Here is a 15,257-nt window from a genome sequence, read left to right on the forward strand (position 1 = left end):
CATTCCATCGTCGTCAAGCTGTTTTTCACATCGGGTAATCATGCAGTCTTCATGCCGTCATTACTCCACTGTCTTCACTGGGAGTAATTTTGTTATTATTGAGATGTTGTCATTATCATCATTCTATTCTCAACATTTTATCATTGTCAAGCCGTTGTTGTCATGCTGTCTTCTATAGGGGTGAAACGCGAAAATGCTTGAGTACTTAGATTTACGTGCGTCATTAAGAACCCCAGGTGGTAAAAATTATTTCTCTGCTCCACTACAGTACGCCTCATAATCCAATCATGGGTTTCGCATGTAAAACCCCAGAATTTCATTTAAATCTTGAATAATTACACTGTTGTCATACCATTGTCGTTGATGCAGCATCTTGTACAGTTGGAGGGTTTCCAAATTCATTCCAGTGTTGTCATGCCGCCATCGTAATGCTTTGGATCCGCCTATTCGATCGAGTCGCACATGTTGGGATACCGGGTAACGAAGCAGCTGATACATATGCATTGATGGCAGCACACGAAGACATTACAAACACAACACTCCCATACAAAGATAGCATCCACGCAATTAGAAAAGCCTTAACGGTAAAATGGCAACGCGAATGGGACCGTTGTTCTGACAACAAGCTACATCTCACGAAACCCATAGTTGGGGAGTGGAAGTCATGCTATTATCAGGAGCGGTTCATCGAAGTAGGTTTGTGCCGACTACGCATCGGGCACACACACATCACACACAATTACCTACTTAGGAAAGAAGACACACCAACATGCGAGAAATGTCAACAGCCACTAACAGTTATGCACATATTACTCGCATGTACGCAGATTTAAACACACAGACGAGCACTCTTGAAAAAATTATATGAACAACACATACCGTTACACCCTGCTCTAATTTTGGGCGATGATCCACTAGTCCCATTTTGTGACGTCCGTAAATTTTTAGACGACACTGGATTTTTACATAAAATATAGATTATTAACACAGTCTTTCACTTATAAACTGTATTTTAAAACACCTCGTGTTTGGCGCAGCATAGCCTTAGCCGCTTTTGTGCCGTTAAACCCCATTTAACTAACTCGATCGAGTCGCACAAGTGTTTGTTGGGCCAGGCGTTTCCTGGTAAAAATGTGTCCAGCTTGGTTCTATGCTCTATATTTGATAACAGTTGTTAAACGGTAGGGGTCCTTGCAAACACCGATGTCACTTAGATTCCCACAGTGCATGGGATCTGCATAATTTTTTATCTTCAAATCTGTGAAGCAAACCAAGTTTGGTTGTATCTTGGTTTGGCTTTCCAGCTTGGAATTTAAAGGTGTAATGTAGCGGTTGAGCAAGGATTCATAGGCCGCACATTATGATTCCACAATACAGCCATTTGCTGTGCAAAGATATTTCTGTTGTGCTATTTGAGCTTAACTGCTTTTTTTTCCATATGATACAATATGATACGAACCAGAAGCCAGTATTGCCTACCAGAAAAACCAGACTGTAGGTTGGACCGGAATATAAGTCGATCCCCCAACTAACCAATTCTAAAATGAAAAAAAAATTTTTTTCAATGTCAAAGTACCGACCCTTACCTTGAAACAAATGCGACTCAGCCGGTTGCACAGTGGGGACAGTATTTATTTAAATGCTGCTCGCATGTGCACCTGGCTAACAATATCACGCGACCATCGACCCGTGTGCTTGTCAGCACCTTATTAACGGCGCTGAGCGGCGAAACAAACGAGATACGTGCATGCGTACACATGCGCTTACTTTCTTTATTTTGCCACCCCGTGCAGTGATGTTAAGGTGCTGACAAACACGTGGCTCGATGGTCGCGCGATACTGATAAAAATTGGCCGGGTGTACAGCACACAGAAGGGCACGAAGTGCGCAAGCGCTACTCCGAATCAGAGTCGTCCGAACTAGATTCGGGTGACGGGTGCTTCTCGCTGCCCACGTCCCATAGAGCATCGTCCTCTGTGCCGTCCAGCGCAAAGCCCTTCCTCTTCATGAATCGTCACATCCAGTATGGCGAGCCCTTGAATTGCGCCCTCGTCAGTCCACAGGCACGTGCGATCTCTACCGCTTTTAAATGGATGCATTCGGCAGTCACAGGCAGCGATCCTACACGCAACTCCTGGACGAACTCCGTAACCTTGTCTTCCAAATCTGGATACGCTGCGGTTTTCTTTGGTTGCTGCAAGTTGTGGATGACGTGTTCTTTTGGTTGCTGCAAGTTGTGATACGCTGCTTCTGCCTCCGCCAGTACCGAATGCTCTTTTCGGATACTCCAAATTCACGCTGTCCCGCCAGGTTGCCGTGGGCTTCCGCGTACTCGATCGCCTTTTTCTTGAAGGCGACGGTGAATTGCCGTCGGCTTTCGCTCATTTTGAAACAAAATGTGGAAAAGCAGCCTTTAAACAATATAACTTCGTGAAAATGGAAACGCAAATTGGCGGTGCCACAATGTCGCCGCCACGAGTGGTCGCCACACCGCACTGCTGCTGATGGCGCTGGCGGCTCTTTACTTCATCTGCCCATGGTTGCAAGTTTTCCATAGTTTTTCCGCCAATGTCGAGTATATATAAGACTAGGGTCGACTTTTCGCAATGTTTTTTTTTTTTTAAGTTCGACCTATATTCCGGTTTTTACGGTGTGTGTGTGTATACACACACACACACACACACACACACACACACACATCCGGCAGCATTGATGCCTTCAGGTAACATGTGTAGGTTTAATGATCAGTTGCCTTCACGCAATTGTGACACCTGCGGCAGAAAGTATGTTCCACATGCACCACCGAGGTTTGTGAGTGGTGCCGCTGGCTAACACTCCCAGGGTTAATTCTAGTTGTAAAACATGAATACCCAAGAAAGTGAGCGGGAAAACAGCATCACGGTAGCTCAATTGGTAGAGCATCGCACGCATAATGTGAGGACGTGGGATCGTTCCCCACCTGCGGCAAGTTGTTTTTTCATCTACTTTCATTTCCATTAATTTATCATTTTTTTGATTACAAGTAATTTCCCCTGTGTTTTCCTTGGTGTCATTGTTTGTTGGCTTCTATGATACGGTTAAGAGACTTTTAGCCTGTCTGCTATCCTGGTAAACGCGAGTGGTTTGGGCAGATTGCCGGATTTGCGGGGGCCTAAACGAAGCGGCCAGAGCAGTTCAGCCGCCTGGTAGCATAGAGTTCAACCAGACAAATACAGAGCTAAAACTGCAGTAACCCACTATATCCTGCTTCGCTAGTGGTACAAATTTTTGGCAGCGGCGTAATTGTGAACATGATTACGCCACTGTCGAAAATTTATACCAGCAGCTAAGCAGAATATAGTAATTAACTTTGTGCTTGTGTGGTTGAGCTTTGCGCCACCAGCTGGCGTCGCCAATCTTGCCGCTCACGTTTACGCCCCCGCTAAACCGGCACATCGCCCGCGCTTGCCGGAATACCGGACACACTAAAAGTCTCTAATAAAAATTGGGCCCCTCGGTTAACCCCTTTCTTCTCGTTTATTACATCGGGTCTTTGTGATATAGTATGCAGCACGCATTAGGACTGTAGCACTGAGCAGTGTCGTATGCACTGCAGCCTACGCCGTCACCTTTGAAGGCATTGGAGAAGTTTGCTGCCCCAGTGTCTGGAGGTGGTGGGTTTCCTGTTGGCACTGCACCTGCGGGAGTTCCACCAGCCAAGTTCAGCTTTGGATTTCCTGGTGCGAGCAGCGTTCCACAGCCAACAATTACCAACTTTCCCTCAGCACCCTCCACTTCCCAAGTGACTTCAACAACACCGAAACCTTCAGGATTTGTGTTTGGCTCCCCACGCCCAGGCACTGTCGCACCACCATCTACTTTCACATTCGGGGTGGCAACTGTTAAGCCAGACACAACTTCATCTACCAGTGCACCAGTGGCTACATCTACACCAACAACGGTAATTGAATTTAGACAGAAGTTTATGCCATGTTAGTGCAGCCATTTTAGTGCAGTCAATTTCCATTAATCTGACTGTGGGGGCGCTGTCAGAATAGGTTTTTTTTTTTTATCTAATGGTGCAAATTAGCTTGTAAGGCGTTGGTTCACTATGGGGCTTTTGAAAGCCGGTCAGTTATTTTAAGACAAGCCGAATGGATTATTTAATGTTGAATCAGCAGAGGGGACCTGTACAGAACTTTGTTTATATATAGAACTAAATCAGTATTTACAAAAAGAGAAATCTTGTGTTTTCAATGCAGAGTTGTAATTTCAGTTGAACCTCAATATAACGAAATATCAGATACAACACAGTCAATTAAAACTTTGGTTTGGCGTGCTTTATTTCAATAAGATAACCTACGGCTATAGCGAAACTGAAAGTACAAGATTCAGTGTAATATCGAATATAGAAAAGCAAATATTGTCTCATCATGTTCAAAGCATGTTTCCTGGGAGGCAAGCATTTTGGGAAGGTATTCTCAGTCATTAGTTTTTGGAGATGCAATCACTTTTGTGTGACTCGACACGAAACACAGTGACGTCTTTGAACAACAAACAGTTTTCCTGGCACAGTCCCAAGATGGCATGCTTGGCACCATAGAATTACTATGCTCACTGTAGAGGAAATGCTGAGCAAAAAAAGTGGCAGTTGCAAGGATGCTGCCTTGCTACTTCTCATTTTTTTAAATCCCAGTATGTGCAGTAAAAACGTGATGTAAAAACAAGCATTTACAATTAGCACGTACGTATGGACCATGTGTAAAAATAATTCCGTATTTCTTTGAGTAAAATCTGTTATTAAATTTTTATATAAAATTTACAGCACTTGAAAGAATGTGCTTGCAGACGCCTGACCTAGATGGGGCCATACTGAAGGAGACTCGGGATCATGTTGATTGCACATCTCACCTCAATCGCATCTCGCTTTCTGCACCTGCGCACCAACACAGAGTAGCAACATGGCGGCTTCCTTGCAGTTACCGATTTCGCTGCATGGGTGTTACGGGCAGCTCTTGCTCTAGAGTTGATTGTATAAACTCTATGCTTGGCACTGAGCTAGAAGTTCTATCGCCTGTAGACGCTGATGCTTTTGGCGTGAAGTCACAAAACCTTCAAGAAAGTGGTCGTATCACTGACTGATGCATGCCGCAGCTTATCGCGTTTGTTGCGCGAAGTGGTGCTCATAGCAGCAGCATTGTCATCGCTCATGATTGAGTGCGCCTAGCGAACTGTAGCTCCAGTCACAGCCAGTCTGGAGCGGCTATTTGACTTTAATAATCTTTAATAACTTTAATAATAGTAATTGAAATTATGCTCATTCTTTTCCTCCTTCTTCCTTTTAAAATTAATTTCGCAGTGAAGCTAGCCCCATTCAAGTGTCTTCCTGTGTGGTGTTCGCTTACAACGGATTGGTCAGGGGCATGTATGAGTTTAGCGCTGGGGTTTGACGTGACAAGCGTGCTGCCACACAGCAGCTATCGCTGGGATCTGCCATATGGCGACGAGTGGCCGATCTCAGTTGTAAGGGTGGTTTTGGCGGCCTGCTCTAGACCATGTCTAGGACCATCAAGCCTGGGCCATAGGGTGACAACTAATGCATAAATGAAAAATGTTATTTTTTTCTTGTTGATAACTGCTGTTCGCAGTAAAAATCAGCTACTGAGCTGAACAGGTTGGAATCGTAGCACTCCTAACTTCTTATTGAATGCAAGTTTTCGAGGTCTGCTTGACTTTGTACTGAGATTTTCACTGCTTGTCAATGCAGATAAAAGAGCTGAATTCATTGGTTACCAAATATATTTGGAAGACGGGTAGCTTGTCATTCTAACTAATTGTCTTGTACGCATCCTAGGCAAACTTTCGCTGTTGTGTTCATTGTATTCTGCTCTACAATAATAAGTACTGGAAAATGTCTACCAATAAGTTTTACTTACAATATCAGGGTGTCTACCAACCGGGAAAACCGGGAAAACCGGGAATTCTCAGGGAATTTGAAGTCTGGAAAAACTCAGGGAAAACTCAGGGAATTTGTGCTTCCATCAGGGAAAATTAGCTGTAACTTTATTGAAAGGGAACGAAAGTCGTGTTAATGCTGGCTCCAGTAACAGAGGAATCGCAACGAATCGTCATTGACGCCGTGTCATCGGCACGATGTATTGCCAGAGTAGTTAACGACCGATTTTCTAGACGCCCGATTTTCCGAACATGCCCGATAATTTGCACGGTTTTGCGGTACCACCACGTGCTCCATATAGTCAATGTATACTGCCCTGACTACAGGTCTGAAATGGCATTAATCAAAGCCGCCACCGCCGCTATTTTGATTATCTCGCCGCCTCGAACCGGCACTCTCGCAGGCAGATCCGCTGGCAGCCGTAACCACCACCGCGGCAACGTTAGGCCTAGCTGCTTCTATGTTCGCTATTAAGCTTCTTGCAGTGCGGTGCCGTGTTTTTCATTGAAAGAATTCGCCGCTATCACCAATGGCACCGACTCCGCCTTTGTAATCCTCGCGATCGGCTTTGAAACTCGCAGAGCACATCGCGTTGCGTAATGCCAGTCTCAGAAAGTTTGCTTCGCCTCAGTACAATAGTGTTAGGCGGTGAAGCATAGCAAGCGTGGGAAGGGGGCAATTGTCACGGGACATAGTATGTATTCCTTAATTACACATGCGTGCACCCCGTCTCCTGTCACAGTACAAGCCCTGATATGCCTAATAAGCGTACTGGCAGGCCTTCAGAGCTTTTTCAGACTTGCCTGTGGTAATTTTAGCCCTTAAAGGCAGTTAAAGACATGCATTAATTTTTTTCAGACTGCCCGTTTTTTTTTTCGTTTTTTTTTTTGCAGCCCCTCGGAAATCCGAAAAATCAAATGTTGACTGTACAACTGACCAAGAGGATGCTTCAGATGATCCATGTGGTGAAAGCGTGGTAGAAGGAGGATGAGAACAGAAAGGACCGACGCACTGAGGAATTAACGGGAAAGGAATTGCCGGCGCCTTTTTGAAGGAGCTTGAACTAAAATAACTAAGTGTTGGCTGACGCTGAGACACAGGTGACCCTCATCCAAACCAAAATAAATTGTTTAAGCAGTGAAACCCAACACTGAGATGTTGTGTACGGGCTGAGAGTATGTCAGGACAGTTGAGATTGACTTTGCAGCTGCTGAGAGAGAACCTTAATAATTAGTTGTGACAAAGTTCAGGACCTCATACAGATGAGCTTGCTATCAGTTGATGGAAATAGCTGATATTAAAAAAATATTTACTTATGTATGCATCTCCTTTTCATTCGTATTTGAAAATGTTCGACTCAATTTGGAATGGGCTTTACCATTTCTTTCTCTGTGCATTTTACACCTTCCTTCTGTTTTCTTTTTAAATAAAATAGATATTACTCCTTACTATTCAAACTGGATTAAGTCTTTTTTTTGTTTCAGTATGCTTACTAGAGAGTGACAGCATCGGGCAACGTGGTGTCGGCCTGTCTTGACATAAAACAAAGTTCTCGCTCATTCAGGGAATTTCGCAAAGGTGCTCAGGGAAAACCTGGGAAACTCAGGGAATTTGGAAATGTCAACTTGGTAGACACCCTGAATATGAAGCACCACTGTTCAGTTCAGAACTGTAACTGCCAGCCACAGATTAAGCTTTGTGTGAAGAAGCTTGAAAGGCTCATGGAGAGTGGCAACTGGCATACTTCGACTTTTTTGCACTGCACACTATGCTGTGCCATGATGGCTATTGTTTGCCAGGGTTCAGTGGAGTCCGATGCGTGTAAGTGTTAAAACAGCCATGGAAACATTCTACAAATATTGATGAAAGCTAGCAAAATCAAAGAAGCCATGCAGTGAACACCTTGGGCCAATTATTCTTCGCAAAGAGAAATGGACAATGTTCTCAAACTTTTTCAGCATATATTGGCTGCTACCACATCTACGAATAGCTTTATAAACCAACAATACCTTTTACCTGGTGGATCATCAGCTTCAGCAATTTGACCCCGTTCTTTCGCCCAGTGGTTCAGTTGCTTTGGCAGCCAATTGGTTCATGAATAACCAAAGTTGACTTCGGTTTAGCAGGTTATTTTACATAAATATGCCATTACCTAGCCATCTTTTAAAAAAGATGCTTAGCAGTTTTTGCAGCATCTGTGAGCATAACCAAAAACTGACAGCTGCACATACTACATGAGGCCAGATAAGGTGCACTCATCAGCTGGCGCATGTAACAGACTTTCTTGAGGTACACTTCCACTGAATTGTCACATACCCATCCTGAGCACTTTAGCCTACTGGCAGCACCTGAGACTTGCTTGCTGTCAAGGTGCCCGCACTTTACTGCTGTGCGTTCTTCCATAGTGAGAGTTGCTCAGTACTGCACAGCTTTCCATACTGCATGATTTCTCGTATGCTCCTCTTCGGTAAGAGGGGCTGACCATTCCTGCAGTCACACTGGAGCAGCCACCCAGCTCACAGTACTACCTTGTTGCGCTCTATAAAAATGTCACACCTTATTGCCTTGTTGTGTTGTTCTTATTGCCAGTATGGCCTATGGCACAATGTGCCTGCCTTGCCAGAGGCCAATGTGATGCACTACGGCTTTGATAGAGTCATGGAGTCATAGAAATCCCCCAAACATTTCACCTTGCATCACATGATGTAGTACTCCACTACACAGGATAAACATGCATTTCCTGCCATTAAGTGGATTTCATCCCTCTCTCTTGAGCCATTTTCACTTGGGCTGTAGTAGCGAGCTTTGGAACTTAGTTGTTCTGTGACATAAACCACACTGTCGCATGAACCTGGAAAGACTGGTCCTCTTCAATAATAGTGGCCGTATCTGTAACAGCTATCATTGTTAAATAGGTGAGATCATTATTTTTACAAATTGCATTTCTACATTGTTCCCATCTGAGGTTTTCTTAGACTGTTAGTCGTAACTGATGTTAATAAAGCGGAAATCAGACATCCACCTGTTCATAGCAATTGCTACAATTGTTGTCCGATTTTCGCTTTATTAATTCTCTCCACCTTGCGGGTTTCCGCAGAACTATTACGTCAAGCTCTTGCCTTTGCTTCGAGTTGTTGACAAATTCGACTTCGCCCTACCATCTCCTAGCAGCCTGATTAGGTCAGATGGTAGAGCGGCTGCCCCGGAATGGCGGTGGTCCTGTGTTCGAGTCCCAGACCAGGACGAATTTTTCTTCAACTGCGAGGCTTTTCTTTCGAAGAACCCGTATGGGTTTCCTTTTTTGCAGTTGCTACGAACGGGTGGATGTCTGATTTTTGCTTTATTAATTCTGTCCACCTTGCGGGTTTCCGCAGAACTATTACGTCAAACACTTGCCTTTGCTTCGAGTTGTTGACAAATTCGACTTCGCCCTACCATCTCCTAGCAGCCTGATTAGGTCAGATGGTAGAGCAGCTGCCCCAGAAAGGCGGTGGTCCCGGGTTCGAGTCCCGGACCAGGACGAATTTTCCTTCAACTGCAAGGCTTTTCTTTCGAGGTACCCGTATGGGTTTCCTTTGTAGCAATTGCTACGAATGGGTGGATGTCTCTTTTTCCCTTTATTAATTACTTCTCTCCACTTTGCGTGTTTCCGTAGAACTATTATGTAGTAACTGATGTATGGGAGGATGTACAGTGAAGTTTGAAGGTCATTCTTACATATGCTTATTTATTTATTTATTCTGTGCTTGCAGTTTAAGTTTGGAAGCCCTCAGAAGTACGAGTTCAGCTTCAGTGGTGTCCGGCCACGTAGCCCAGGCAAAACGCCCAAGTCTCCTGGCACACCAGCAGATGCAGATGAAGACGAATCAGGCACCATAGAATCTCCTGAGGCCGAGATATTCTTCTCACCTGTGGTACCCTTGCCTCCCAAGGTAAGAACGTCATGCAGTTTTCAGCATGCTGCTAGGTGAGGTAGTATTTCAAATCACTTGTGCCCGCTCATCTGATAATATTGAGCAGCTATGCCTGGTACACAATTTTAATTTTCAGTAAACGCTTCCCGAGGAGACCGTGTTTATTGTGGGCAGCTCACCATGTTTGCAAGTTGATATTTTCCTAACTTAGGGCCATAACCTGATGTATTGCTGACCTATAGCCCTAGCCTGACGTTTGTATTGATGTGCATGGTTTAGCAACAAGAAAGGCACACAAGTGATTGTCTTAATGATCTTTGAGTGTGCCAGGCAGTTCGTGGTTCTCAGTTTGACATCCACACATCTAAGAAATAGATTCCAGTCATTCTGCTTTGTGCAATATTTCTCAAACCAGCACTGCATCCGTAGCCCTGTCACACTTGGCAGACTGTAATGCCCTTCCACTTCATACCATATTGAGCTGTATTGAGCAGCAGTGGGTGCTGTTCAAGTAAAGCCCTCAGTTATATTTTTCTTGCCCACTTTTGTTGGGTGCGTTTAATGTGTTGCTTAATAGCAGTTTCTCAGAAACCTTTATGGGTTTATTTTGTACCTTCATGCTACAGTGGGGCGGATAAGAATTTTCGCCTTTCATGAACCTTCCTCCACCTTGTGGGCTTCCTCACACCTGATTTTCTGCAACATAACAGCGTTCCACAAAGTCAAATAGAGAATGTATGTTATTTTTCTGCCTGTATTTCACTCGTGTTGAGTTTTAAACTCTACAAACCTGATCAGAAATGCATATCTTTGCTACAAAATAAGCAATTCATGCTCCAAGAAACGTGCTGCAACATGCCATATTTTCTACCCTCAGTGCTGGTCCCAAACTCCCTTGGCTGCTTCTATCCCTGCTGCTACATTTGGGTAAAATTTGGATAACTTGTGCCAAGACCTCATTTTTCTAGTCTTTCAGAGAACAAAGACAGCTTGAAATGCGTCACTCAGTCTCCAATGCCCAGTGCCATATTGAGTGATTATGATAGCAGACAGGCAAGTGCTCTGGAGTTCAGAAAAAGATTAAGTTGTGGTAATGCTATGTGCCACTGACTACATTCCGAACTGAGAGTAATATTTACGCCATTGACCCTGAAAGGGTTAAGCAAATAAAATAAGTACAGTCGCTGACAGATATTTGTTACACGGAAGAAGCTGTAAAAAATTTCCAAATTATCGGGCAATATGAAAAAATGAATTACAATGAGCTGAAGAAATGTAATTTTGTTTAATCTGTGAATGTGGCTGCCAAAAATAGTTTCGTGCCTTGTCAATATCTTTTACCGGCAGTGCAAAGCAAAGCTTTTGCGTCCAGTCCACTCCACCGCGACGGCTGATAGTGTCACCCGTAGTGGGATGACACAATACCGGACTTCTCTCCACACACTCCATCCAATGCATCAACAAAACCTGTTGGACGGCGCAAATAGAGCTTCGCTTTAAAATTGAATGAGGGCGACATGATGGGCGACGACCTGTTGTTCACCGCCACCACGTTTGTTGTAAATTTGTGGCATTGTGCTCAAGCCTGAGAAATTGAGCAAGGTCCAGTACAGCGTCCAAAATTTTGGTAGCCGTTGTGCCTTTTTTCTAGCATTGCTTCTAAGTCGCAGTTCGGCCCAAAAGGCGAAGCATTGATAGTGGTGGCAAAGTATTGGACAACTGCACGAAAGCTTGTAGTTTTATCATATAAGTAACAGTAAACATTACATTCTCTTGCTAATTGAATTAAAGCATGGTGCCATGCGCACACAGGCAAACATTAAAGTAGTACTGACACAAAAATTTTCTGTCTTGTTTTTTCTGCTGCAATGAGTATCTAATGATCTAGTAATCATGGCACGAAAAATCATTTGCTTCAGAACAATGGAATCTTGTTTGTAGCGAGCAGTCCAAGTTTCGGTTTCAGAGAACAACAAGAGGAGAAAATGATTGTGAACACCACTGGACACGTGATCGCACAAAACTGTCACGTGCGCACGCCAGAGCGCTCGTCATTGTTTACAATAATGACGACCCGATTGAACCAAGACAATGTGTGTTCCGTTTATACTTGCTGCAGTGCTTGTAAGCTCCCTTTCTATCGGCATTTTCCTCTTCCAATTGGCATCTACAAAACATAGGAGGATATTTACAAGGTCACATACCCAATGCAGCTCCTGTATCGGCATGAAATACGGCAAAGCGGTGTGCTCTTTTTACATTTGATAGTGCTTTTGTAACCCACCAGCAACAATGGCACCAATATTGTGCTATGATTTCGTGTTCTGCTTGCCACCCACAAAAGGCTCTAGGTACATGCATGCAAACTGCGTCTACTTTTTTAAAGTTAAAACAACAACAACACAAGGTTACTTCGGCTAATTGTTGGGGGGAAAATACAAGATATTCAATGGAACTAATATGTGGATTTGGAAAGTGTGTGCTATATTGTGGATTTCTTAAATCAAGATTTCTTGTATTGATGGTAGACAGTGTTGAAGCTACTAGGTCATGTCAAAATTTAGCCTTTGTGCACTTATGTCAGTGCCCTTTGTTGCTGAAAAACGCTTCAAGCTTTGAGAAATAGCTTTGCCTCTGAAAGCATAATAGTATTCAGGGTGTCTACCAACCGGGAAAACCGGGAAAACCGGGAATTCTCAGGGATTTTGAGTAGTCTGGAAAAACTCAGGGAAAACTCAGGGAATTTGTGCTTCTATCAGGGAAAATCAGCTGTAATTTTTTAGAGGGTCAAAAGTCGCGGTAATGCTGGCTCAAGAAACAGACAGGGCTCGTAACGAATCGTCGTCGGCTGGAGGAGTTGCCTGTGTACAGTCAACGACCGACTTTCCGGATTCCCGATAACTCAGACGGCTTCGCGGCACCACCACGTACCCCAAAGAGTCAATGTATCATAACGTCTGAAATTTCAGACGCAAGAACTCTTTGTTGTCTGATTTTCTAAACGTTTTGCGTGATCGCAGGTCCGAGACGGCATTAATGAAAACCAGCACCGATGCTATTTTGATTACCTCGCCGCCTTGAACCGGTGCTCTCGCACGCAGATCCGCTGGCAGCCGTAGCCACCACTGCGGCAACGCTAGGCCTAGCTGCTTCGACGTTCGCTGTTAAGCTTCTTGTCGTTCGGTGCCGTGTTTCTTCATTTCTCCGCTGACCGCAATAATTTTGTCTTCGAAGCTCGGAAAGCACGACGCATTGTGTAATGCTCTTTCCCGAAAGTCTGCTTCGCCTCATTACAGTCGTGTAACGCGGTGAAGCATAACAAGCGTAGGAAGGGGCAATTGTCGCGGTACACTGCATGTATTCCTTAATTTTACACATGTGCACCCGCCCTCACCTGTCACAGTAGGAGCACCGATATGCCCAATAAGTGCACTGACAGGCATTCAGAGCTTTTTCAGACGTACCTGTGTCGATTTTAGCCCTTAAGGGCAGTAAAAGACATGAATTTATTTTTTCGGACTGCCTGATTTTTCGGAAGTTTTCGCGGCCCCTAGGGGGTCCGAAAAATTAGACGTTGACTGTAAATTGACCAAGAGTAGTCTTCAAATGGTCCGTGGGGCAAACGCGCGGCGAAAGGAGGACTAGAACAGAAAGGATCGACCCACTGAGGAATGAACGGGGAATTAAGTATGCGACCACTTCTTTGAAGAAGCCTGCGCTCAAAAAACAAATTGTTGGCTCATGCTGAGATGCAGGTGTCCCTCATCCAAACCAAAATAAACTCTTTAAAGCAGTGAAACACAACACTGAGGTGTCTTGCGCGAGCTGAGAGTATGTCAGGACAGTTGCATGACACTGAGCATGCTATCAGTTGTAAGAAATGGCTCATATTCGAAAATATTTGCTTCTGTATGCATCTCCTTTTTCTTTGTACTAGAGAATGTCCAACTCGATTTGAAAATTTTTTCGAAGACATTTTATTTACTGTCTTTTTAATAACCCCTGCCTTATATTCTTTTTTTTAATAACATAAACACTACTCCTTAGTATTCAAATTGGATTAAGTCGGTTTTCTTTAATTTTTTTTTTTTCATATGCTTACTAGAGAGTGACAGCATAGGGCGATATGGTTTCAGCGCGACTTGACATAAAACATAGTTCTGCATCACTCAGGGAATTTTGCAAAAGCACTCAGGGAAAACCTGGAAAACTCAGGGAATTTGGAAATGTCAACTTGGTAGACACCCTGGTATTGCAACCATAAGTAGTGTAAAAATTGGGCAGTGATGGTTCCTATGTTAAGATTTACGCGTATTGACATTTCATGGTTGTGCTAATGGCTTGAATAATGCACACAGGTGGAAGTACGCACTGGTGAGGAGGAAGAAAAAGTTCTGTACTGCCACAGGGCTAAGTTATATCGCTGGATGGATGGCGAATGGAAGGAGCGTGGTCTTGGTGACATCAAGCTACTCCATCATCCAACAACTCAACGCACCAGGCTGCTGATGCGCCGGGAGCCGGTCAGTTACCTTGTAGTAGTTTGCTCCTTAAAAGTACAGTGGTGGAAGTGCTGCACCAATTGTGCCAAATATGTATTGCGGGTATTGCGCGAGGCCTGTGCCATCACGTACCTTGTATATGTGTGTGTTGAGGGGGGGAGGGGGTAGAAGGAGATGGGTGCTCCCAGCCAATCGGCACTTCAGCAGCAGTTGAAATGGCAAGGTGGACACCTAGAGAATACACCTCTCCCTCCCCCATTAGCACTATTAATTTTTTTTATATTATGGGGTTTTACGTGCCAAAACCACTTTCTGATTATGAGGCACGCCGTAGTGGGGGACTCCGGAAATTTCGACCACCTGGGGGTTCTTTAACGTGCACCTAAATCTAAGTACATGGGTGTTTTCGCATTTTGCCCCCATCGAAATGCGGCCGCCGTGGCCAGGATTCGATCCTGCGACCTCGTGCTCAGCAGCCCAACACCATAGCCACTGAGCACTGAGCATTAGCACTATGGCTGGGGGGGAAGTATGTCGAATAATTAGGAATATTTATGTGCACACAACATTGCCGCACATAAGGGCGATGAATGATAAACTGGGCGTATTACCTGTTCAAACCAGAACCAGAATCTCAACATGCAATGGAATGCCTGCAGAGACTTGCTTACTATGAGAATCTGCTTCCTTTTATAGGGATAAGGAGGGGGCCAATGGCTTTACACCTCGGCACACTGCGCACAACGGTTGGTGCACTCCTGTGTATCTAGCGCGGCATGTTACATGCTTGGGAAAACAATGGATGACAACCATGTGTACACTCGGAAAGCATTTATCATGTTTGCAACAACGAATTCAAGCAGACCAGCTAGCTATAGTTCACATCACTGAGGGTTCCCTCAAAGA

General features: G+C 44.4%; 1 protein-coding gene across 1 annotated transcript in view; it reads left to right on the top strand.

The window, feature by feature from the left end:
* Window positions 1-15,257, top strand: part of LOC135901764 (E3 SUMO-protein ligase RanBP2-like) — a 163,117-nt gene that overhangs the window by 104,642 nt on the left and 43,218 nt on the right. The window contains exons 26-28 of the mRNA XM_065431613.2: window positions 3,596-3,940; window positions 9,688-9,867; window positions 14,208-14,372. Coding sequence (XP_065287685.1) covers window positions 3,596-3,940; window positions 9,688-9,867; window positions 14,208-14,372 — 690 coding nt within the window. The remainder of the gene's footprint in view (window positions 1-3,595; window positions 3,941-9,687; window positions 9,868-14,207; window positions 14,373-15,257) is intronic.

Source organism: Dermacentor albipictus, chromosome 1 (assembly GCF_038994185.2).
Source record: "Dermacentor albipictus isolate Rhodes 1998 colony chromosome 1, USDA_Dalb.pri_finalv2, whole genome shotgun sequence".
In the NCBI taxonomy this organism is placed as follows: Eukaryota; Metazoa; Arthropoda; class Arachnida; order Ixodida; family Ixodidae; genus Dermacentor; species Dermacentor albipictus.